Source organism: Ovis canadensis, chromosome 24, assembly GCF_042477335.2.
Source record: "Ovis canadensis isolate MfBH-ARS-UI-01 breed Bighorn chromosome 24, ARS-UI_OviCan_v2, whole genome shotgun sequence".
In the NCBI taxonomy this organism is placed as follows: domain Eukaryota; kingdom Metazoa; phylum Chordata; class Mammalia; order Artiodactyla; family Bovidae; genus Ovis; species Ovis canadensis.
The window spans coordinates 25,782,009-25,806,568 of NC_091268.1; the positions used below are offsets into that span (position 1 = coordinate 25,782,009).

The window sequence follows — 24,560 nt, forward strand, 5'->3', positions numbered from 1 at the left end:
ACTTTTGGTGAAAATGCCTTAGAATGCAAAATAGGTTCATATAAATCATAAAATCACAATTTCTTTTACTGCTTATTCTTGTTTATTTCACTTTTAAGACTAATGTTGAGTTTAGAGGATAAATTAAATACAAAGAACCACAAAAAGATGCCATGACCGTATGTGACTTTCCGAAATCATGCTAGCATCAAATTTTGGTTCTTTTAAAATTCAGAAAACTTAAAATCTAACTGTAATTTGGTCATCATTTATTCTAGACTGGGGGATAAAATTCTTCACTACAAAGCTAAAACATCCAAGGTACTAATGCTATTTTTCTGCTTTAAGATGTCAGATACAACTTTTGTATCTGACACTGGTTCCATGGGCCATGAAGTATAAAAAACACTCTATTGTCAATCTTGCACACACAGCCTGTGTGTCCTCTGATGCCTGAACACGACACTGAGAACTGTAAAGAAAGCAGATACATTCAGAGTATGACAGAATACAGTAATTATAAACAAACGGACAAATCCTTCAAAAGGGAAGATGACAATTTTTATTGTTATTACAAAAGCAAATTTTTTAAATTTCAGTCATTTGAATAATTGCAAGAGCAGACTAAGGGCTTAATCCTCACACAGGCACCAAGTCAGGCACAGTAGGTAGCTACAAATTATAAGAAAAAGGTTTCTTTACCTTGGATTCCCATAATTCCTACCTAGAGCATTCTGCCATGCTTTGGAATTAGGTTAAAAACCCAGCAAACCTAATCAGTTCCCTTCAATTCTGTCTTTTAAAAAAGGAGAGCTAGGTATTAACCTGCCATCTAGTGAAAACTAGTCACTAAATCCTGGCCTGAGAGAGATCCCACATTTCTTCTAGAACAAAGAGAAGAAACTAGTTAACTAAGACGTGTGCCAAATGTTAAGTCCTTAAAATGCAGACCTGGGCTCAGATCTCAGTTTCGCCTAATGCATGTGGGTGGTCTGGTCGCCTGAGGTGTTCAGGAGCTCCAGCTCCAGCACACACACTCTTCCTGGGCAGCAGGCAAGGAGGTAGTGGGGACTTGGGCTGACAAGCACTAGGCTAATGTGCCTGGCAGACGGGAGCCTGGGAAGCACAATGTCATTCTACCTTTGCTGTCCACAAACCTGAGGTTTCCACGGTAGGTAGTAAAGGGCACAGTGGCATGTGTGACAAGGCAGAAAAGACTACCACCATTCTGAGGGTCACTTAAATCCTGCCTAATTTTCTGCCTAATCAGACATGGTGCCTTACTGCTTCTCCCTTATTTTGGAGAATACTCCAATATTCCCACACCTTCATGCCCTTAAAACACTTCTTAATAAACAACTCACATTACATTAGCACATTACTGTTTCAAGGAAGCATAGGATTAGAGGTATGTGAAAAGTGTACTGAAGGAAGACTCAGTTATGTCCTAGGATATTGAAAATTAAGAATATCCTAGAGCCAAAACCATCATAAGTTGAACCAAATTTACCCTATCTGAAATTTGGCAGTACACTGGTTCAGATGGAAAGCACTGAACTACAGGGAAATAAAAACACTTCCTATTCCATTTACTATGAAATCTAATATAACCAACTGACTGCTAAATTTAAACCTACTAGTCTTTGAGTTGTGCACGTGTAAGTACATTTATTTACTTAAGTTGCTGCCATGGCAAGATCTCTAGAGGAAAGAAACTAAGATCATAAATGTATTAGATGACATCTGCTACAATCATGGAAAAAATCAGCTGGAGGAAATAGAAGCCATGTTATTTGGAGACAGAAAATTGTCCCCTAAATTCTGTAGATTGCTATCTACCTTATGTATGTATGTCTGTGAGAGGATTAATGGCACAGTTTATTCTGTTAAGATAGACGAACACTGAACATTTAATCATTCCACAATCAGCTATTGTGCTGTTACCAGAATTTCCACAAAGGGTTTTTAAAAGCTGCAAGTTGCTTGATGTTAAGAGCTGTAATAAAAACTTTCCTACCCAAACCAATGGAGCTGTCATCCATGAAGCAACAGTCCATAAGGAGTCCACGCCAGTGAGGAAAGGTGCGAGTGCTGCCAGATCCAACAGCCGTCAAAGACCACGGGGTAACTACAGTCACAACTAGTGTTTCTGAAGATTGCCAGGGAGTTTTCTTGATTTTTTTTTCAAAAGTTCATCATGAAAGCAGTTTTTGAGCATAAATTCACCTTTTTCTTGGGTTGCAAAACTGCAGCTGGTTGAGCATATGACCCGCAATATCTGTAGCACTTCAGCTGAGGATGCCAGTATCTGTCAACTGCATCACATTCAAAGTCCCTCCTATTTTGTACAAGTAGTTCTTGTAGTTTATGTAACTAGCAGACAAGTACGAACTACCTCTTGTTACAGTGAATAACCTTATTCTTCTACAATTCACAAAGTTTTTACATTCAATTATCACATATTTCAAGACTCAGTTCAAAACAAATATACATGGGCTTAATTATTCAAGAATACTATTTGTCACTTAATTTCATAGCATTATATACTCAGTCCATCGCTTTTAGTTTGATTTTACATAATTTTCACTGGATGAATTATGCTTACAAATTAAAAACAAGAAACATTTCCCCTTCTCCCGTAGTAAGAAATAAAGGTTGAAAAATGGCAATTATTTAATGTTTATTTCAATTATCTTAAGTTTATTAATTTAAAAAACTATGATTAAATCTAGCATGAAAGCTGTATAAAGAACATTATTAATGTAAAAAGATGCAAAGAAAATTGTGAATCTAACGTATCTATGCTAAAGACAGAAAAGAAAAATGTTTAGGTCTGTAATATCCTAAGTCTATAGCCAATTACCCTGTTTTTGCATTGTCAACAATATAAACACACTTGCACTTGCAGAAGACAAAATGACAGCACAGGAATCTGTATATTGCTTTTCATAGGTCTAACATCTCCCCACACTGCTAGTTCACTTCAGACACATCTGCCTGTCCAAGTAACCAGGCAGTGCAATGAAGATTTTACAATCCATCAAGTAAGCATTCTTCCCATGGAACTTCAAAGCCAACAAAAATGTATGGTGTTGGTTAATGTAACAATGAGGTTTCTTCTAAATAATCTTACTTGCATAAATGTGCAAGAATCCATCAATAGTTTTATTTCATGATTATATTTATTCTCTTCATTTTTTTTAGAGGTAGGCCCTTCACAGTTGATATCCAAGTCATTTTGAGTCTTGGCAACATGCACATAATATTCTAAAAGTGTAACTGTTTTAATAGCAAACATAACTTTTTTAAAAAAATGTGTTCAATTTAAAAATGGAAATATATCTCTGGAAATAATTTCAGTGACTCTTGAGCTTCTAGAGATTCATTAAAATCCAAGCAATTGCTAGTATTTTGTTCTTAACTTGGAAGTATGAAAAGTTATAATGTACTGATTAAAGTTCCCACATATTCCAGAAAACTAAAAGCCCAGATTTGCAAACATAGTATAACTTAAATTTCATGCAACTTTAATAACCATGAGTATAGTTACAAGAAACTGTAGGACAGTATCTGTGCTCTGTCCATAAGATGTAGCCTCATTCATGAAATGAGTGGGAATTTTACAGTTATGAAAACGGTTAGATTTAATTTTTATGTTTTGTGGCTGGAAATAGTCAGAGGAGGCTTTTCTTTTCTAAGGCAGGAAGATTACAGGGAAGGGACATGTCATTAGATACACAATTACAAAGTATCTTATTTAGAGATTAAGCCAACCTAAAAGAGGCTAAGTCTTGGGTAAAAGGCAACACTCAAAATCAAGGTGGGGCTTCCAATAAATCCAGAAAAAAATCCCTGAAAGTATCCCTTCCATTTTCCATTTATTCTCATTAAAAATTTCAAAATCATGACAGTTGTAGCATAAGGTCAGGATTCAATCTAAAAACCACCACAGTGCTGCGCTCTGGGCCATCCAAATCATAATTGAGCAAATTTCAGCAATATATTTAAGAAAACAGTTTTGCATAGTTGAGAAAAACATAATTCTACTTGTCATTGTTAACTTTAGTCTGTGCAGATTCTGATGGTTCTAAATATGTGTTCATTTAGTTACTGGATGAGATTTAGCTTTAACCAGCAAGGGTCAGCCTTTAAAATTACTGATATAAACAATAAATAAACTGAGTAATTTGTAGAACTGGCACTTGAAATTGATACGGTTTTCATACTAGTTGCATGCAGCTCTTATAAATACTAAAGGAGGCATTTTTGCCAGGTCTCAACATGCTGTCTATATTGTAAATTCCACTAATTAAACAAGTTAATGGAATTTTTTGTAGGGGTACAATTTCATTATGCTTTATACTTATGAAAACTACAGATATGCTGTTCCTGTGTCTTAAAACCACTTATTTTGTTTAAGAAACCATGTTAAAATATCAGTTGGCAGAAAATAACCGAGAGACCTAATAAAGCAGTGTCACAGCTGCATAAAGATATTGTATGTATGCATTAACCATCAAAAGAAGGGGTCCATCTAATTCTTTCTTTTAATACAAACTTGAACATGGTTTCTAAGTGCCTCATTTAAGTAGTGGAGAGGGAAAGTTTAGAAAAGTCCAAGTAATAAAATGTACTCGATTACTTGGTCAAGTTAAAAAGCTAATGCAACAATGTTACATCCAGATAAAAAACAGTATTCAAAAGCAATTCAAATACCGAAAAGGGTTTCAAATTGAATATTTTATTAACATGGTAGTTGTCTTTGTAACATGTGCACACACACTCGCACACTCAGAATGATCTGCCTGGGGGGAAAAAAGACTAGGAATGCCCAAGGGGAAATGAAAAATAAAAAAATTCCTGGTAGGTTTTTCATTATTGTAGGCGATTATGTCCACATCACTTACAAAGCTATTGCCAAATCTGTCCAAGGAAGCAGAGTTTGAGAGGGGAAGAAAAAAATCTTGGGAAAAATTCAACAGTGGCATAGCAGAGCTCTCAATATGAGAAAGCTGACATAATGTGGACTTTTGCTGTGAATTTTGTCTTTGCAAAATATGGGGAGAGGTTTGTCAATGGGCAGAAAATAAGAGAAGGCGGTGTGAAGTAGGCTTTTGCAGTCAATTTTCCTCACAGTATTGTGCAGGGTCATCAAGAAAATGCTTAGTCTTTCTCTGGAACCAGTTTCAGAACTTTTCCAATTGCAATGGTCTTACCTAGAAATGAAAATTTTAAGAAACCTTTTCAGTAGTTAACAGCAAGGCTATGTTAGATATTAAAACTTTATCATTATTTTACAATGTAAATTACTAATTAAGACCTATGCTGAAAAGTAAAGTGTGGATATATCCATACAGTGGAATTACTATTTGGCAATAAAAAGGAATGAATTATATACGTATCACAGCATGGGTGAACCTCAAAAACATGCTGCGTGAAATAAACTACACACTAAAGGCCACAAACTATATGATTCAATTTATAAGTCACGTCCAAAAAAGGCAGGCAGAGAAAAAGTAGACATATGGTTGCCTACAACGGCCAGAGGTAGACAGATAGGATAATCGGTGGTAACTTTGTAAACAGGTACTTGGGTTCCTTTTTCAGATGTTATAAATGTTATAAAATCAGGATGTAGTGATGACTATACAACTGAACATACTAATTCACTGAACTATATACTCCAAACAGGTCAATTTCACGGTATTTAAATTATCTCAATAAAAGCTGTTAAAAAGGGCTCTCAGACCCTATTAGAAATACAAAATCCATTTGGTCTTGTGAAAAACCTAAAAGCCAAGCTATTCTTTAGGGGAAAAAAAAATTCTGAAGTTAAAAATTCTTGCTACATTAATTTCTAATTGATAAATAAAATTCTCATTTTGTTATATTAATAGGAAAGCCCCAATAGCCAGTTTCACTATCATCAAGAAGACTTTTAAGATAATGATTTTAAATGTATACCATCTTTATAGTTTGCTCTGAAATAAAGCTCAGGGACCACATCCATCATATTCCCAGTGCTTGGCACAACTCCTGACATTCAGCGGATATACAGTAAAGATTTTGCTGAATTGAATTGGAACTAATATGTGAACTGACTATTCTGTATTTTAAGTGAACCATAAACCTTTTATTTAAAGTCTTCCATAGTCTTAAAATAGTAACCTAAATTAATAATCTATAAGAGAAATGTTCTATTAAACACAAAGCCATTTTGTTTCTATGATACCAAAGTTTCATAGCTGTTTGAAACAGGAAAATTACAGCTATTCCAATTCACGTAGGCAGAAGTGGACACACACACAAAAGAACATGAACATTAAACCTTGAAATAAATATTAAAAATATAACAAAGTATTTTTATTTTAAATATTTTATTTATAAAAATATAAAAAATATAATGAATAAATACTAAACCTTGAAAATATTAGGCATTAAGGCTATCAGTCTATGTACTCCTTTATCTCCCCCCGTTTCAGTGCAGTTAAAGTTTATTATATTGGATTTTAAAGTGATTTTTTCTAAAAAATAAGATGTTTACCTCAAAGGTTTGCTTATTAGCAAAAATTTGCTCTATTGGATAAAAACTCTTCCAGATGAGTTTTTATCACACATATTACAGAGGATTTTATCATAGAAATGTCTTATTTAGCAATAAATAAAAGGACTCTCAAAACCTACTGCCTGCAAAACATCAAGATTAAGGTTCTTCATCTAGAGCATTACTACTAAAGTGTATGTTCAAGTCTGTTTAATTCATTCAACTCATAAAACATATGACATATAAACAGGTATCTAAGTTTCCTATGAACTTCTAATGTGCACTGTACTCAAGATGAAAACTACCAAAGCTAAGCACCTTAGACCTCTGGACATCAATTTAAAGGCTTACCCTCATCTCTTAAAGTAAAGCGACCCATCTGAGGGAAGTCTTTAAAGGTCTCAAGGCAGATGGTTCCTGCTGTCCTCAAGCGGGCAATGCACACTTGATCCTGTTTCACAAAACGGGGTCGAGTCTTACTTTTTTCTCCTGATTTCTTGTCTACCAAGCAGATTAAGGCCTATCCAAGAAAAAAGGATGAGATTAGAATAATGCCTAATAAAAGAATCTTCAAGACCAGAAGTGTGAATAATGGTCTTAAAAACCCCAATTATCTTAAAACTCACTGTTATTTCGACTTCTTCAATACAGGTATGAATATGCAGCACCGCATTATAACCTGGGCAGATGATGGACTTGTGCTCTATAATCACTATCTGTCAAACAAAAAAAATTATCATCTTTATCCCTAGGTAAAAAAAGAATTGAATGTGTAACTCACAATTTCAGTAGGCCACCAACTTATTTTTGTGTTAGAAGTGATAGGTGAGATTGGGTTACCTCAAAGCATGAATTTTTGATATCTTTATCCTACAGATCTTCTTGGCAAGTACCCAAACTTTAAAAACATAGGCATACTTTCTTCTCTGGGAAGCCTTTCCTCTATACTCTCCCACCAAGGCATTCACTGCTGCTCACATGCTAGAATTTTCCCTCCTGATATGAATTTAGTTTTATCCATTTCCTAGTATCCAAGCTCCAAAGTTAACAACCTTGTATCTGACATAAAAATCTAACTTGATTAATCATCATATAACAACTCAAAAATTCTGTGAGTTGTACCAATTACTTACTCTGTCCTCCTGGGGAAGTCAGGTTGCTAATAGCATGGAGAAATTAATTGTGTTTTCCTATTTGGAAATTTGCTTGCTCTGAATGAGCAGACAAACCATGACTTCCAAGGCAACTATGCTCTACTTAAAGTGAAAAACACTTTGGGCAAAATATTAAGTATCAATACATATTATCAACAGAAAATAAAAAGTAAAAATGCATACTTTCTACCCAGGACTTGTACCATCAAAGACCTTATGGGTATGAGATGTACTGCACACAATGGCATATCACCAATAATCAGGACAAAGGGTATTTAAATCCTAGTCTCATTGTGATAGTAAAGGTCATCATGATAACTACAATATCTGGTTTACCTGGGCATCAAATGTACGACCAGAATGACAAAGATTATTCGGATCACAAAGTATGAACCCTGGAAGAATCTCCTCCTCTTCAATTCCTTTCAGTCTGATTTTGAGGTTTTCACCTGGGGCTACAGAATCGGTTTCCACATCATCGGAAAGGATTCCAAGAACTTCCACATTGTGCTTAAAAAGAAACCAAGATTGGAAAACTTTTGATACATTCACTACATTATAGAATGGAAAATGATCTGTTTGCTGAAGACTTGCAAGTCACATTTTTCTGTGGTTGTTGAGTAGCCAAAGTAATTCTTGTGAGTTTAAAACTTTATAACATTTGTATAACACAAACTTACTGAAAATCATATCTTAGAATTAAAGCTGCCAATTAAGATTTATCTGTCATCTTTTAAATATATCACATCCTAATAATTTCCAAACAATACCTGCCTTTTTTACTTTTTAAAAATTAAAACATATACCATTTTAATTTTATAGATATAACTTTTATTATTCTTAGTCAGGAGTTAAGAGACATAGCTTCTATTATCTATCAATCCCCAAACATCTGAAGAATGTATTTTTCTAAGGTTATTTGAACAACTAAGCTTTAAAAGCATACTGACTGTTAATAGGTAGAGGGTTTCCTTCTAGGGTGATGAAAATGTTTTGGAACTAGACGTGCTGATGGCTGCACAATACCATGAACGTACAAAATGTCAATAGTGGTAAAATTTGTCTTTTACTACAATAATTTTTTTTTAAAGCATATATATGGGGGAAAATGTTAAAAGCAATACCCACAAAGTAGTCCTTATTTTACTCCCATTTCCTCCCTTGGAGATAATTTATATTTTTAAAACACATGCCAGAAAACAAAACAATAAAACAACCTTTAAGACAAAATGAACTTTCTCATTGGATGACAGATAAATAGGAGAAAATCCAGAATCACTATATTCCATACCAGAATTCTATAAACTGTCATTTGCTAAACTCCAGTAGTTTCTCCCCCATACACATACACAAATAATGGCTTGCTTTCCCCAAAGGTAGCTTATACCTTACTGATAGCTGTCTTGAAATTCATTCCAGAAACTGGTAGTACAGCCATATTTGCTAGCAAATTCTTTAGAGTAATGGAATAAAGAGGTAGAAAGTAGCAGTTCCATCATATATAACCAAACAAGTATGTTTACTACTTTTTGCCCAAATAATACAGTGTAACAATTCCTTTCCCTAAATGAAGACTTTTATAACAAAATAGAGCAAGTCAAATCTATAATCCATACTTATGAAAAATTAAGATTAATTTTTTAATTACTTTCTGAGAGGTAGTAAAGATTTTATCTGCTCAAAAGTACTTCACAAAAGTGGAGAGTCATACATGATTTATGTGTCTATGGCTGGCTGGCTTATCTTACTTAGTAATAATGCCCTCCAGGTTCGTCCATGTTGTAGCCTATATTAGAATATCCTTCCTTTCTCGCTGAGTGATATGCCGTTTTATGTATACACCATATTTGTTTGCTTCTGCTTCCATGTGTTGGCTGCTATGAACATTGGTTCTCCAAGATCTGCTTTTGGCTTTTAAGGGTGTGTACTCAGATGTGGAATTGCTGGATCATGATTATTCTATTTTTATTTTTGTTTCTGAAGAAATGCTGTTAAGTTTTCCATAGCAGCTGCACAATTTTACATTCCTACCAACAATCCAGAAAGGGTTCCAAATCTCTATATCCTTCACCACCATTTGTTATTTTCTGGGTTTTTCTTTTTTTTAAATAGCCATCCAGATGGCTGTGAGGTATTATCTCACTGTAACTTTGATTTGCATTTCCCTAATGAGCGCCGAAGAATTGATGCTTTTGAACTGTGGTGTTGGAGAAGACTCTTGAGAGTCCCTTGGACTGCAAGGAGATCCAACCAGTCCATTCTGAAGGAGATCAGCCCTGGGATTTCTTTGGAAGGAATGATGCTAAAGCTGAAACTCCAGTACTTTGGCCACCTCATGCGAAGAGTTGACTCATTGGAAAAGACTCTGATGCTGGGAGGGATTGGGGGCAGGGGGAGAAGGGGACGACAGAGGATGAGATGGCTGGATGGCACCACGGACTCGATGGACATGAGTCTGAGTGAACTCCAGGAGTTGGTGATGGATGGACAGGGAGGCCTGGCGTGCTGCGATTCATGGGGTTGCAAAGAGTCGGACACGACTCGGTGACTGAAATGATTAGTGATGTTGAGCTTCTTTTCATGTGTTTGCTGGCCACTTGTTCATCTTCTTTGGAGAAATGCCTGCTTTAAGTTCTTTGCTAATTTTTTAGTCAGGTTCTTTATTTTTGTTGTTGAGTTGTAGGAGTTCTTGATATATTATGGATAGTAACCCCCTTTATCAGATTCATGATATACAATTTCTTACCCCCATTCTGTAGGTTCCCTACCTATAGTTTTTTAATGTAAAATAGTCTTACATCTGGGCTTCCCTGGTTGCTCAGACAGTAAAGAATCCACCTGCAATGCAGGAGAACTGGGTTCAATCAATCCCTGGGTTGGGAAGATGCCCTGGATGAGGGCATAGCAACCCACTCCAGTCTTCTTGCTTGGCGAATCCCCATGGACAGAGGAGCCTGGTGGACTACAGTCAATGGGATCGCAAAGAGTCGGACATGACTGAGCAATTAAGCACAGCACAGCATAGTCTAACATCTTTTAAAACATAATTCTGTTCCACTGAAACTCAGGGACTGAAGTAAACTGAGTTCTTAAGGACTGATTAACACCTGTAAGATATGCTACACTGACCTGTTTAGTAATTAGTGTAAAGTGATAGTTTCTAAAGAGAACTAATATATTAAGTCCCTTCACCTTTAGCTACAGCCCAGCACTAAGTTCACTTGCCCATAGTAAGTACTTTTCTATTGTGATAAAATACTCATATTTACCTTTTTAAACTGTTTTACATCGTACAATTCAGTGGCATCGACATTCACAATGGTATACAACCATTATCAGTATCTGGTTCCGAAACATGATCACCCCAAAAGGAAGTTCTGTGCCCATTAAGAATCTACTCCCCATTCTTCCCCCAGCCCCTTGCTTCCATCTCCACAAACAAACTTGACTTCTGTGATTGCTCAACAGACAAAATACAACAAGGATTCAAACTGACCATTATTTTCACTCGTTTATCACTGCATAATTACCTCTTAGAGAAAAGAGACTATGATAGGATACTCTGATCTCCAATGCATAAGGCATCAAGAAACCCCAAAGTATAATTTGTAAGGTTTCAATTAAAACTCAACAGTACATTAACAATTATCTTTTGTAATATTCTTTGCCTGGAATAAGGGTGGTAAAGAAATTCTCAGTTAAATCTAACAAAATGTCTATTTGGAGTTTCTGATCATTCAGGCCTTTTCCTACATAAAGAACATCTTTGGATTGTTAGAGAAGTCCTCTGGAGACAGGTAACAGTTTCTTAGTAACAGGTCATCTGCAATTACCAGCAACTGACCAGTCAAAAATAACACAAAAGAATATAGTTTATTGAGATTTTTTCATGTTATTTAATGAAACCCTCTCCTATAATGAAGAAACTACAATAAGGTATTAAGAGTCAAGAAAAGACCCATTTATGATTTTTAAAAAATCCCTTTCTCCCCAAATAAATTAGGAGCATAGCTTGGACACATTTTATAGTATCCAACATAACTACTATGTACAAAAAATAAAAGAAAGCTGATTATATTAATGTTAAACCTGAGTTTTCATCCCTGGCTCACTTACTAATCTAGAATGTTAACAGAAGCAAATCATTTAACCACTTCAGATCTCTATTTACTTCCTATAAAGTAACTAACTGAAGCTCTCATGATGACGTACCTTTTAACTCGGACATGGTGCTAATACTGTCCCTTCTCCATTTGTCAATAAATGACGCCACATATTCTTGATTAAATTTTGCACTTGACATTAACTAGCTCCATACAGCTCAGTTGGTAAACAATCTGCCTGCAGTTCAGAAGACCTGGGTTCAATCTCTGGGTTGGGAAGATCCCCTGGAGAAGGAAATGGCAACCCACTCCAGTATTCTTGCCTGGAGAATCCCATGGATAGAGGAGCCTGGCGGGCTACAGTTCATGAGGTTGCAAAAGTCGGACACAACTTAGCGACTACACCACCACCACCACCAATGTTGGATTTAAAAAGTGGTTTCTTTTAATGAAATCCCTAAGATTGAAAAGTTCTGATTCCTTACTAATATTTTCAAGAGAAAATTTAAATGAACAAGAGCATTATGAATTCTTACCTTGTTTGGCATCATCACAAGCTGCTGGCCTTTACAAATAGATCCTGATTCCAGCTTTCCCAGGACCACAGTGCCCATATCCTGTTTAAAATAAAAAGCCAAATGTCAGACTTCTGTTACTAATATACAGGGGTTCAACAACCCAAAGTGAAATCTTACAAGGCTTATTCAGAAAAGAAAATCTTTAGCTCAAGTGGTAGAATGCTTAGGATTAATCTTAGACACAGGCAACAAATACTGTGTCAAAAGCACATCTATATATATAATACTAATAAATAAGTATGCCTAGGATTTAAAAAGAAACACACTGCAGGAGACAGAATTTTACGTTGAAGATCTAAATTTCTTGTTCAAATTGAGCTTCTCTCAAAACTGTCTGAGACATTACCTATTTAAAAACTAAATTTCAAGAAATTTAGCATGAAGCTAATGAAGTAATGTATTTGAAAAAAAGCAAAATACTACATATTGATAGTGCAGTACTTAAAATGAAGCTAAAAACATAGTTAAAAATAGTGAAGCTTATTATTTTTTTCTTTATTTAAAGCTTAATTTTTAAAGACTACATCCAGTGTTGTTTAGGCTATGGTAAACAAGTTCATATACTGCTGGTGGTCATGTAAATTAGCACTGTATTTTGGAAGGCTATTTGTCAGTATCTATCAACTTTAATGTACAAACTCTTTCAGAAGTTTTACTTATAAGAATCTCTCACCAAAAAATGATCACTGGCTCATAGAAAAACAAAATAAACTAAACTGATTTAAATTATGATCTATCTATATCACTGAATAACATAATCTTTATTAAAAAGATACCTGTGTTATGTTGTTAATTATTAAAGTTATTTCATAGTTTAAAACAGAAGACAAAATAATTTGTCACCTCCCATAAAACCCAATTTCTTGAACATTTTGGGTACCTTGTACTTATCCACAATTGGCAGCCTGATTGGTCCATCAACTGATCTATTGAAGTTTGGCAAATTATCCAGATATGGAATAAATGGTAATCCACTGAGAATATAATAAAATTAAAGAGTCAACATAAATGTTAAAATTTTAAGAAATTACATGGCTCTAACTTAAGTTAATCTCACTTATTCCTCAGAAACATTTTCTAAAAAAATAACAAAGTAGATCAATATAATGAAAAAGTTTCCCTATAAACTTATAAAAATATTTAATGGCAGATAACCCACATGTTGTAATAAATTGAAGCCACTCTATATAACTTAATTTTTCATGGACTTTTTCCAGCTCTGAAATCAAGATTGTATAATTTCCCCTTTAAAACTACAGTATGTGAATTGGGAGGTATAATATTGACAAGATCGCAATATTCCCCCCAAACTGATGTACAAATTCAGTGCAGTTCTTATTAAAGTCCCACTGCCTTTTTGCAGAAATTTGACCAGCTGATCCCAATGTTCATATGGAAATTCAAGGGACCCAAAAAGGCAAAATATTCTTGGGGGACAGGGGGATAAAAGTCAAAGACTCCCATTTCCCAATTTAAATACTCATAAAGCTGAAGTATTCAAGACTTTACCTTATAAAAAATTAGTCCAAAAATGAAACACACACCTAAGAGCTTCAATAGGCTTAAATGAAAATAACGGGTCTAACTCTTTATGACTGGATTGTGCAACAATTCCCTAGGCATGACACCAAAAGCACAATTAAGGGAAAAAATAAACAAGACTTCATCAAAATTAAAACCTTTTTGTATTTCAAAGGACACTATGAAGAAAGTAAAAAGATAGCCCACAGAATGGGAGAAAATGCTTCCAAATCATGTCTCTGATAAGAGAATTGTACCCAGTGCATAAAGTACCCTAACAACTCAATAACAAAAAGGAAAACCCAGTTAAAAGACAAAGGTCATGGCATTTTTAAAGCCAAGGTTACACTCAATATTTTCTTAAATTATTGGGCTTCCCAGGTAGCTCAACCCATGAAGAATCTGCCTGCAATGCAGGAGACCCTGGTTTGGTCCTTGGTTGAGGAAAATCCCCTGGAGAGGGGAAAGGTTACAGTATTCTTGCCTGGAGAATCCCATGGACAGAGGAACCTGGTCCACGGGGTCGTAAAGAGTCAGACACAACTGAGCAACTAACACACACAAACACACTGGGCCTTCCCTAGAGATCCAGGGGCACGGATTCGATCCCTAGTCAGGGAAATGAGATCCCACATGCTGTGTGGCCAAAAAATTTAAAAAAAATTTACTTAATAAGACACAAACTTTTAAGAAGATTACTTACATGTACCAAGGACAGAAATCTGATTGCTCCTTAAGATTTGCTCCCGTCAGTCCTGAGCATGGCATGAAGTGAATGTCCTTTTTGGGATTAAAGCCAACTTTTTTCAAAAACGGCACCAGTTTCTCTTTACATTCTTCGTATCTATTAATATTTATAAATAACTCAATTATAATGTAAAGCAACTGAACTCTCTAGTTTCAACATTAAACAGAGTATGGACAAACAGTAAGATGTCCAAGCTTGCCTCTCATTGCTCCAGTTTACTGTTGGGTCGTCCATCTTATTAATGAGCACAATCAAATGCTTTACGCCTGCCGTCTTTGCCAGCATGGCATGCTCTCTCGTCTGTCCTCCTTTCTCAAATCCAGTTTCAAACTCTCCTTTCCTGGCAGAGATCACCTGTTCCAAGAAATGAACAGCTTATTCTTACACATTCAAGTACACTCTTCTAGCAATACAACATTTTTCTTTTCGGTTTTATCAGAAGCATCTTGCAAGAAAATAGAAGTGAGTGAGTTAGTCATTCAGTGTGTCCAACTCTTTGTGACCCCATAGCCTGACAAGGCTCCTCTGTCCACGGGATTCTGTAGGCAAAAACGTTGGAGTGGGCTGCCTTCTCCAGGGCATCTTCCTGACCCTGCATTGCAGGTAGATTGTTTTATCGTCTGAGTATATATATATACTTTTGAATGTCACAATGTCTAAATACTTTAAAATTTCGGTATATGCTTCTTCTCATTCCCAATTCTCCAAAATCTAGTACGCCTTTATATTTTACATTTCAAACATATATGTGATTTAGTGCTGGTACAATAACTACCCCCAAGCTGCAAAATGACTGAAGATCTTAAACAGATAATTTCTTACTCAATTTTGTACTCACAGGATTGAGTACAAAATGGATTAGGTTTAGCAGTCAGTGGACACCAATTTCTCACACAGAGATAATAGCAATGGTAAAGAAAAGCAGAAACATTTTCATAAGTAAATCAAATTATGAAGATTTCTTGGGCAGATTAGTGAAACAAAGTGAAAACTGTAACTTTGTATATTTTACAGTTCACTGTAATCTAAATTCTAGCTTTTAGAAGGTAAATCCAAGTGTTTACATTTCAAGTAGGGCTGCGAACAAATACAGGGATGAACTGGAAACATCTTTCCTTACCAGTACAGCCAAATCAGCTTGAGAAGCACCACCAATCATATTTGGGACAAAACTCTTGTGGCCAGGGGCATCTAGAATTGTAAAATGCTTCTTTTCCGTTTCAAAATAGGCACGACCCACTTCTACTGTTTTACCCTTGTCTCTTTCTTCCTGATTTGTGTCTAAGGCCCAAGATAAGTACCTGAAATAATTTTAAAATAACAATACTGGTAAGAACATGAGTTTTAAAAATATTCTTCTGCCATTAAATGTGTAATTAATGGTAGAAGAATTTTATGTTCAACATACATTTAAATAGAAATAAAAGTTAAATGACTAAAACTTACATTCTTCTGATTCAAACACTCAAGAGCTTTTATATATATCCAGCGTCAATTATACATTCTGTAAGCAAATATTATGTATAATAACAAGATGACAACATACACAGAAAGACTATTTAGTACCAATGCCAATATCACTATGAGTTAAGTAATGAGTTCCTTTATTTTCATTTTAAAAATCATCTAGCACAAAGTATAATACAAATAAGGCTGTTTAAGGGTAACTTCTACAAGTGAAGTCTACTAACCCACCATTTGGGAACAATGGTTACTTGCTAAAAATTATCTGGATATTTCTTTGCCATATAAAAATTAAATATATAAATTCAAACCATCCATAACAGTGTTAATTTAGATAACTTCATCACATCACCTGTATTTCAAAGTAAGTAAGAAATATCAATAACCTCAGATATGCAGATGACACACCAGAAAGTGAAGAGGAACTAAAAAGCCTCTTGATGAAAGTGAAAGAGGAGAGTGAAAAAGTTGGCTTAAAGCTCAACATTCAGAAAACGAAGATCATGGCATCTGGTCCCATCACTTCATGGCAAATAGATGGGGAAACAGTGGAAACACTGTCAGACTTTATTTGGGGGGGCTCCAAAATCACTGCAGATGGTGATTGCAGCCATGAAATTAAAAGATGCTTACTCCTTGGAAGGAAAGTTATGACCAACCTAGACAGCATATTAAAAAGCAGAGACATTACTTTGCCAACTTAGGCCTGTCTAGTCAAAGCTATGGTTTTTCCAGTAGTCATGTATGGATGTGAGAGCTGGACTTTGAAGAAAGCTGAGCGCCAAAGAATTGATGCTTTTGAACTGTGTTACTAGAGAAGACTCTTGAGAGTCCCTTGGACTGCAAGGAGATCCAACCAGTCCATTCTGAAGGAGATCAGCCCTGGGATTTCTTTGGAAGGAATGATGCTAAGGCTGAAACTCCAGTACTTTGGCCACCTCATGTGAAGAGTTGACTCATTGGAAAAGGCTCTGATGCTGGGAGGGATTGGAGGCAGGAGGAGAAGGGGACGACAAAGGATGAGATGGCTGGATGGCATCACCAACTTGATGGACATGAGTTGAGTGAACTCTGTAGTTGGTGGGAGGCCTGGCGTGCTGCAATTCATGGGGTCGCAAAAAGTCGGACACAACTGAGCGACTGAACTGAACTGAATCCATTTTTTAGTATAATATTGATTAGGAACTTTTCCCCTTAACACAGAAATACAATTAAAAAAAATAAAATACCACCAATGTCCTATTGAGATAAAGCTTGTTAACTTAAGAAAAAATAAGGTTAGAAAGAAGAAAAGAGCTGACCCTCTCTCCATGCAAAGGCAACTACTGTCAATATATTATTCCATATATTCTTTTATCTTTCAACTGTTTACTCACATAATGATCATACCCTTAAGTACTATTATGTTATCTGCTTTCTCCCCAAATCCCACTGTAACATCTGTTCCTGATTATTATAAATTCTGTGAATGAAATTTTGTAGCCAGGCAATGTCTCAATTAAATAGATGCTTTATAATTTATCCCACAAGCCTCCTCTCATGAATTTGTTAGTAGACTACAAAAGCATTAAATAAGTAGTTTCCTGAAAAGTAACTTATAGTGTCATAAAAGTTTACCAAGTTTCTCTGTTTTTTTCTTTAGCTTCTCTTTCATATTTCTCAAGTGTCCTTTTGTCAACCATTCCAGTCAAATACCTGAAAATGTTCAAAGAAAAGAGAAACAAACATTTAATTACTCATGAATTGCTCAGTTGTGAAGTTAGGAAATCTTTAAAGCACTCAAAGGGAATTTGAACTCCATAAAAAAGCTACTTTAAAGTATAAGTGCCACTGGGGTAGATGCTGAAATCATGGAAAATTTCAGTGGAAAAGACATTTACAGTCTCAGATTACCTCCCCCAAGATAATGGGAAAAAAATAACTTTACAGTGCTAAATTCTGGCAGGGGACACCTTAACCAAGTAATCATGGCTATTATCACCAGTAATAGATAAAACGTACTGAATATTGTGATCATCTGTGCTCTCATACGAGCACAACATACCTTCTGAGATATTCTCTTCCAAAATGCATACCCTCAATCTAATTATTAACATCGTCAAACCCAAATTGAAGAACATCAGATAAAATAACCAAACAGCACTCTTCAAATTATGAAGGTCACGAAAGACAAGACTGAGGAAATGTCACACGTTGGAGGAGACTAAAGAGACATAACAACCAAGAGTAAGGTGGAATTCTAGAACAGAAAAAATGATGCTGGTTGAAAAACTGGTGAAATTCAAATGAGATCTATAGTTTAGTTAGTTAGTTTGTACCAGTGATAACTTGCTAGTTGGGATGATTATACAGTGGTTATTTAGTATGTTAACATTAAGGTAGCCTGAATAAAATTGTCTAACAATTCCACTGCTGTTTTTGGAACCTTTCTATAAGTCTAAAATTATTTCAAAATAACTGTTTTTTTTTTAAACAGCAAATGTAAATACTAACATAAAAGAAAGGAATTCTGAGTGCTAGCCAAGCAATTAAGTCTTACTATTTAATATTTAAAACATACTAGTCAAAATGAGATCGTAATTTTAAAATAATTCCTTAGTAATACCTAATTGCTTCCCTTGACTCTATCCAAATCAAATCCTTTTCTAAGCTTCTGTCTCTGGGTGTTCTCAATAGTCATCTAAATCAAAAAATATACACTCTCCTAAAACACAACATCAAATGGGCCTGCCACTTCTTTCCACAGAGTCTTAGGTAAGAATTCCTGTATAATAGCCTGCTTTAGGATCTGTTGTAGAAATTTTCAGCAGTAACTAGCAAATTTACTGATTAAGATTTCTTAACAAAGCAAGACAATGAAGATATGCCGTCTAGACCCTCCGTTATCCTTTAAGATAACAGCTTAAAGAAATGAGTCTACTTTAGGAGAGATTAAAAAGATATTTTAATTAAAATATTTTTCAATTCTAGAACACATCACTAAACATCAACCATGGCATTTTCATACCTAGATACCTTCTATTTATGATAAAAAAGAAAAAAAAAGCATGTTAGCCAGACATTCTGATTAAATCCACATATATTCAAGGAGTTGATGAATAAGGAAACACCAGTTCCCCCAGATTCATTATTCCCAAGAAAATTATATTTAAAACAAAGTAAAATTTCTTATAATCTAGGGTTCTATATTACTTTTTATTAACAAATCTAAAAGACAGCTTTTAGAAATACATTTAATTAAGGTTTCATGAGAGGCTTACAGTGATAACAAAAGGTATTTAACAAAAAATATACTTACATTATTTGTCCTCCAATGGTTGACTTGCCAGCATCTGAAAGTAACAACATGATCAACAACAGGCAAATCAAAGGTGTAGTCAAACCAAAACACAAGGACTATATAGGAACACAACCAAAGGCCCATTTAAAATACCTAATTACAGCTTGCAAAAGCGACTGCAAAGAATAGAATCTGGGTCAGAAGTTCCGGTTAGTTACCTTCTCTCCTTGAATCTAAGACCCCCCCCTGCAGCTCTATAGTAACTTAGGACTACTTTACTGATAATATGAATTACCCAAGGGGAGCCTCAGAAGGAGAACAAAAGTAGCCAAGACCCCTGAACTACATTTAGGTAGTATGCTTTGCACTTTTAGCCAATATAGGTGTTCCTTTACAAATTTCAAAGTTCTTGCTACTAAAAAGAGCAGAATGGTGTATCATCAAATTCAAAAGAAGGCAGAGATAAGAGAAAGGAAAGAAAACAGGGTACATAATTCTGTTATTTTCTTTTCACACAAAAAAATAGACTTTAAAAAAATATATTGACTAACAGATGTCATAACAGGCTGAGCCATCACCAGTGGCCTATAGACCAATTATGTATCACATACAAATATACTTATTTTCTTCCAGCTACCATGCCACCACAGCTTCCAAGAATACACTGCTGGCAATGTTCTGCCAGCTAAAAAATCTATTGAGTTAAAAATCAAGACGTTTTAGATTAGTTCAGTTTCACTAAATACTTCAAGTAGCTAAATAAGATGTTCTCTGTCTGATGGATTCAGTAACTTTGGTCATTTCTTATCATTGCTACAAGTGCAACTCACCTACGTGCCCAATGAATACGACATTTACGTGTTCCTTCTTAGGAGCGCCTGGCGGCGCAGCCACAGATTTAGGTTTTGGTATTTCCTCTTCCTCCTCCATCATTTCCTGGGCACTTTCCTCTGCGGGCCTTCCATCTCCCAAAGAACCACCATCTGGCTCTGCTTCACTTATTTCTTCTTTGTTCTCCCATGATTCTTCTGGGGACATCTCTGTCTCCCCATTTTCTACTGAAATAAAACATTTTAGTTTAGTATTCTGAAAAAGGTTTATCATCTATCTATACATTAAAACACAGATGCTTTTAAACAACAAACAGAACTTAACATATTCAGTTCCATATCCTAACATCTAGTAATACACACAGACAAGCTGGCCTCACAGGTGACATCAGAGCTCTGACTCAGATTAGGAGAGACTATTTTAATGGAGCTTCATCTTCATAAGGACGAACAAAATATGAATAGGACATCTAACACTCCCAACAGCCCAATTATTCTGGCATCAAGATGTCCTGACAGAAAAGGGGAAGTTCAAAATCAGAATACAAAAAAGTGCAAAGATTTAGATTTCTGTTTTTCCTTTGGAAGTAGTAAAACTTCAGTATCAATGTTATTGAACACCTTGGGAATATGAAACGCTTAAGGGTAAGAAAGTTACAAAATGGAAGAAAATTTTCACAAATGTAAATTAAGTACACCTATTCAAACTGATTTAGCATTTCCTCCACTTGATTCTTTTTATTTGCCATCACTAAATTTATCATGGCAGTGTTAATGCTGCATTAGCTCTGCTTGCTAAATCCTAATGGCAAAGACTCAGTTGTCATTGTAGTTTTAAATGTAGGCATTATAATAATGATAACACTTAAACATTTGTACCTTAAATCTTGAGAGACTGAAAGAGTTTCATATTACTGTATTAATATGGTCAGAAATTTTCTTACCAATAGGTTCTGAAAGTTCCATGCTAACAGCTGAATTTGAACCTAGACAAGAAATTGAGATATATATTTACAAAACACTATCTAGATTTACACACCACAGACAATTTAATGCTTTCTCAATTAGTTGTTCAAAGAGTCACATCATAGAAAATTACCTTCACACAACAATGACTGTTCCTCTTGAGAAGATTCCACAGGTGCTGTTTAACAGAAATAAGCTCTATTAAAAATTGAGACCTATACATCCATTTTACTTATCTTTTAAGAAACAGGAAAAACAGAAGTTCAATAACAAAACAAAAACCTCAATAATTCAGAACAATGACAACTAACCCAGGCTTTCAAATTACACATCTGTTTAACCTAAAAAAAATCTACCAGCTACAGCCAATTTTAACACATTTTCAGTAATTGAAATGTATTCACAAAAGCATGTTTATTCTGACTCTACTTCATAAACTTTTCCTTTACAGATACTGTAAAAGTAACCTGCAGCCCAGCCCAAATTAGATTTTACTCAACAAATACACATTACTACTCTAGATTCTCTAGCCCAAGAAGTACTGATTAGTCTTTGTTAAGATTCTATAATACATGTTATCAAGATCCTTAAATAAATTCTATTTGATACCAATAAAATGAAAAGGGCATTGTATATAGTCTCTGGAATGCATCCAGGCCCTTACATCATCTCAGAAAAAGTGGTTATAATGATGCTAGTTTTGTCCTGTATTAGAATTCTAAGGTCAAGCAATAACCCAGTTTCCATAACTATCACATTACAAATTTTTGACATCACTGGAGGAGATGTATGTGAAATATACACTAATATCCCAGTCCATACATTAATTTTTTATACTAAATACTTCAATACCTCAGTACTCTTGCTTTAAAGAATCTACAAGAGGCAAAAAGACATCAGAGAATCTGAAGTCACATGAATCCTCCACACCAATAAAGAACAGTGACTTCTTAACCTGCAAGACTCACATTTAAATCAGTGTCCAGTCTGCCTCCTTAGCACAGTAGGCAGCACATCAGTCTCATAAAATCAGTGCCCAGGAAGTAAGTCAACAAAAAGCTTGGGGCCCAATCTCCAACAACATGAAGTGCTGAAAAAAGTTAATTCCTGAGAGTTCCCTGGTGGCCTATTAGGCTTTCACTGCCACAGCCCTAGGTTCAGTCTCTGCTCAGGGAACCGAGACTGCATGGCCAAAAAAAGAAAAGAAGGAAAGAAAGAAATTCCTGTCCCTGAAAGGTCGAGGGCAACCGATTTTTTTTGAGGAAGGAAGTGACATGCCAAGTGTGACTTAGGGAGATCATTCTATGGTAGTACACAAATGAACCAGAGAGGTAAAGATACAAGTCAGAAAGACCAACACCACCACTTACAAGAAAGTGTGCCATCAGAGCAAACGAGTGGCACAACCAGAGAAGGAGCTCAGCAGTGCAAAGATAAAGGGAGCAAAGATCCGACAGGGGCAGGGAGGAATAATAAAAAGTCTAAGATGACCCCACCCTATGTGATTAACAGGGTATTTTGACAGGATCTGGGGGGGAAAAATCCTTTGAACTCAGTCCACAAAGTAAAAGGAACTGTACTTCAGATACAATATAGATTAGTTTTTCTTTTTTTTTTGGTTTTTCTATTAAGAAAAGCTTATAGGTTAAGATAAGGAAAAATTACTCAATTTTCAGAAGAAGTCAAGTTCATATGCCACCCTAGGAATGGAAGAGGCGGCACAGGGTAGTAGCAGAAGGACAGAACTGAGCTGATTCCTGGCTTGAAATCCTGGCTTGTCATTTGTTAGTTTTCAGATACAGTTATTTCACTGGAGTGATGAAGATGACATGCCATCTGCCAGACAGGATTAAATGAAAAAATAATTTGTTATCAAATAACGCATGGCACTTAGATATTCAACAAATGAGTCTCTACCTCCTAACATGGACTGAGTATCAATTCTATCAACTAACGTACTGAGTCTATTATGGTCTAGACAGGGATTAAGAAACACTCCCCAAGTGCTGGAGGTGGGAGGGAGTTGGTGGCAAATTACCCTAATTCCAGTTAACCTTTCCTGAGCCCTTATGTACTAACTGCTGTCTCTTCTAATTCCCCTGAAAACCCTATGAAATAGACAACTACCATCTAACATTCAGATGGTATCAGACTCAAGTAGGCTTTTTCAGGTTATATAAGTACCATCCTGCCCTTCCTCAGATGGCCCCTGTTGAAAATCACTCAGAAAAAGTGAACTGAATAAATGATGATATACATATATTCTAAGGCAGGAAAAGACTAAGATAACTGGTATAGTAGACTCTCCTGTCACTTAGTAAGATAACCCAAACTGCAACTGAGCTTTATAAAATGAAATAGTACATACACCTGACCACCTAGTTCTAGAAGCAACTGTTAAACTTACAAATACACAACATATGTGTTAGGCTGTAAGGCACTTCTCCTGACAGTGACCTCAGTCATGAGTTCACCCCCATGGATGCATAATGCAAAATCTGTTCATGGTTTTATTTTTCAAGATGTCTTACTTTTATTGAATATTTGTCTTAAGTTTATGAAGCTTAGAGACAAAGTACCAAAAGCAATCAAGTGCTTAATATACACCTAATGATATGCATTCAGACCTCAGAAGATGTTATAAACTTATTGGTAATGCTGGTGACATTTGCAAACTGATGTTTTGGGAATTAATAAAGCAGAAAAATCACATATAACAAGATGTTCCTTAAATTTAAGCTTCTCAATATCGTGTACCCAGGCTTTACACGTTCATGTACGCCCTTCTTGTTCATTTCACTCTGGTCTTATTCACCATGCACATCACATCCAGATTTTACTGGCTACTAGTAATCCTGGGCTTAGAATTCTACTAGACCCAAAGTCCTTTGTTCATGGTTAGCAAACAGGATTATTAGCACTTGATTTCTCAAGTCTTGCATAGTTCATACCTATCAGTGAAAGAGAAGAAAACCCTCCCAAGGAATGACATTATGGTTTCATATATTCCAATGGTATCTCCATGTTCAGACACACATTCTTATTGAGTATTCGAAGGAATAATTCTAATAAAGTAGGAACGTTATCAGAGTGTACAAGTGATTAAAACTGCCACACCTTAAGTTAAAAGGAGAAAGTAATAATTGTGGTGAAATTATTACAATTTTTAAAACATGATTTTACCAAAAGACAGCCAGACAACAATACTGCCTGTGTTTTAACACAGATGATAATCTGGGTCTTAAAACTGCTAGTTAAATATGATCATGGTAAAATAAGCCAGTCACAAAAGGTCCCATGTTATACCATTCCACTTCCATGAAATATTCAGAATAGGTAAATCCAGAGAGCAAAAAGCAGATTGGTGGTTACCAGAAGCTGGAAGGAAAAGGA

General features: G+C 35.4%; 1 protein-coding gene across 3 annotated transcripts in view; it reads right to left on the bottom strand.

Annotated features, from left to right (window-relative positions):
- Positions 1 to 518: 518 nt before the first annotated feature.
- GSPT1 (G1 to S phase transition 1) overlaps positions 519 to 24,560 on the bottom strand; it is a 33,387-nt gene continuing 9,345 nt past the window's right edge. For 2 of the 3 annotated variants that reach the window (XM_069569981.1, XM_069569978.1), the window contains exons 2-15: positions 21,301 to 21,345; positions 21,146 to 21,187; positions 20,202 to 20,429; positions 19,390 to 19,423; positions 17,709 to 17,786; positions 15,748 to 15,928; positions 14,827 to 14,981; positions 14,583 to 14,723; positions 13,239 to 13,332; positions 12,317 to 12,397; positions 8,014 to 8,187; positions 7,150 to 7,239; positions 6,875 to 7,043; positions 519 to 5,195 (exon numbers count right to left, since the gene is read on the bottom strand). In XM_069569981.1, the coding sequence (XP_069426082.1) occupies positions 5,143 to 5,195; positions 6,875 to 7,043; positions 7,150 to 7,239; positions 8,014 to 8,187; positions 12,317 to 12,397; positions 13,239 to 13,332; positions 14,583 to 14,723; positions 14,827 to 14,981; positions 15,748 to 15,928; positions 17,709 to 17,786; positions 19,390 to 19,423; positions 20,202 to 20,429; positions 21,146 to 21,167 (1,500 nt within the window). In that variant the 5' untranslated portion in view covers positions 21,168 to 21,187; positions 21,301 to 21,345 and the 3' untranslated portion in view covers positions 519 to 5,142. The remainder of the gene's footprint in view (positions 5,196 to 6,874; positions 7,044 to 7,149; positions 7,240 to 8,013; positions 8,188 to 12,316; positions 12,398 to 13,238; positions 13,333 to 14,582; positions 14,724 to 14,826; positions 14,982 to 15,747; positions 15,929 to 17,708; positions 17,787 to 19,389; positions 19,424 to 20,201; positions 20,430 to 21,145; positions 21,188 to 21,300; positions 21,346 to 24,560) is intronic. The other variant, XM_069569980.1, reaches the window with a different exon arrangement.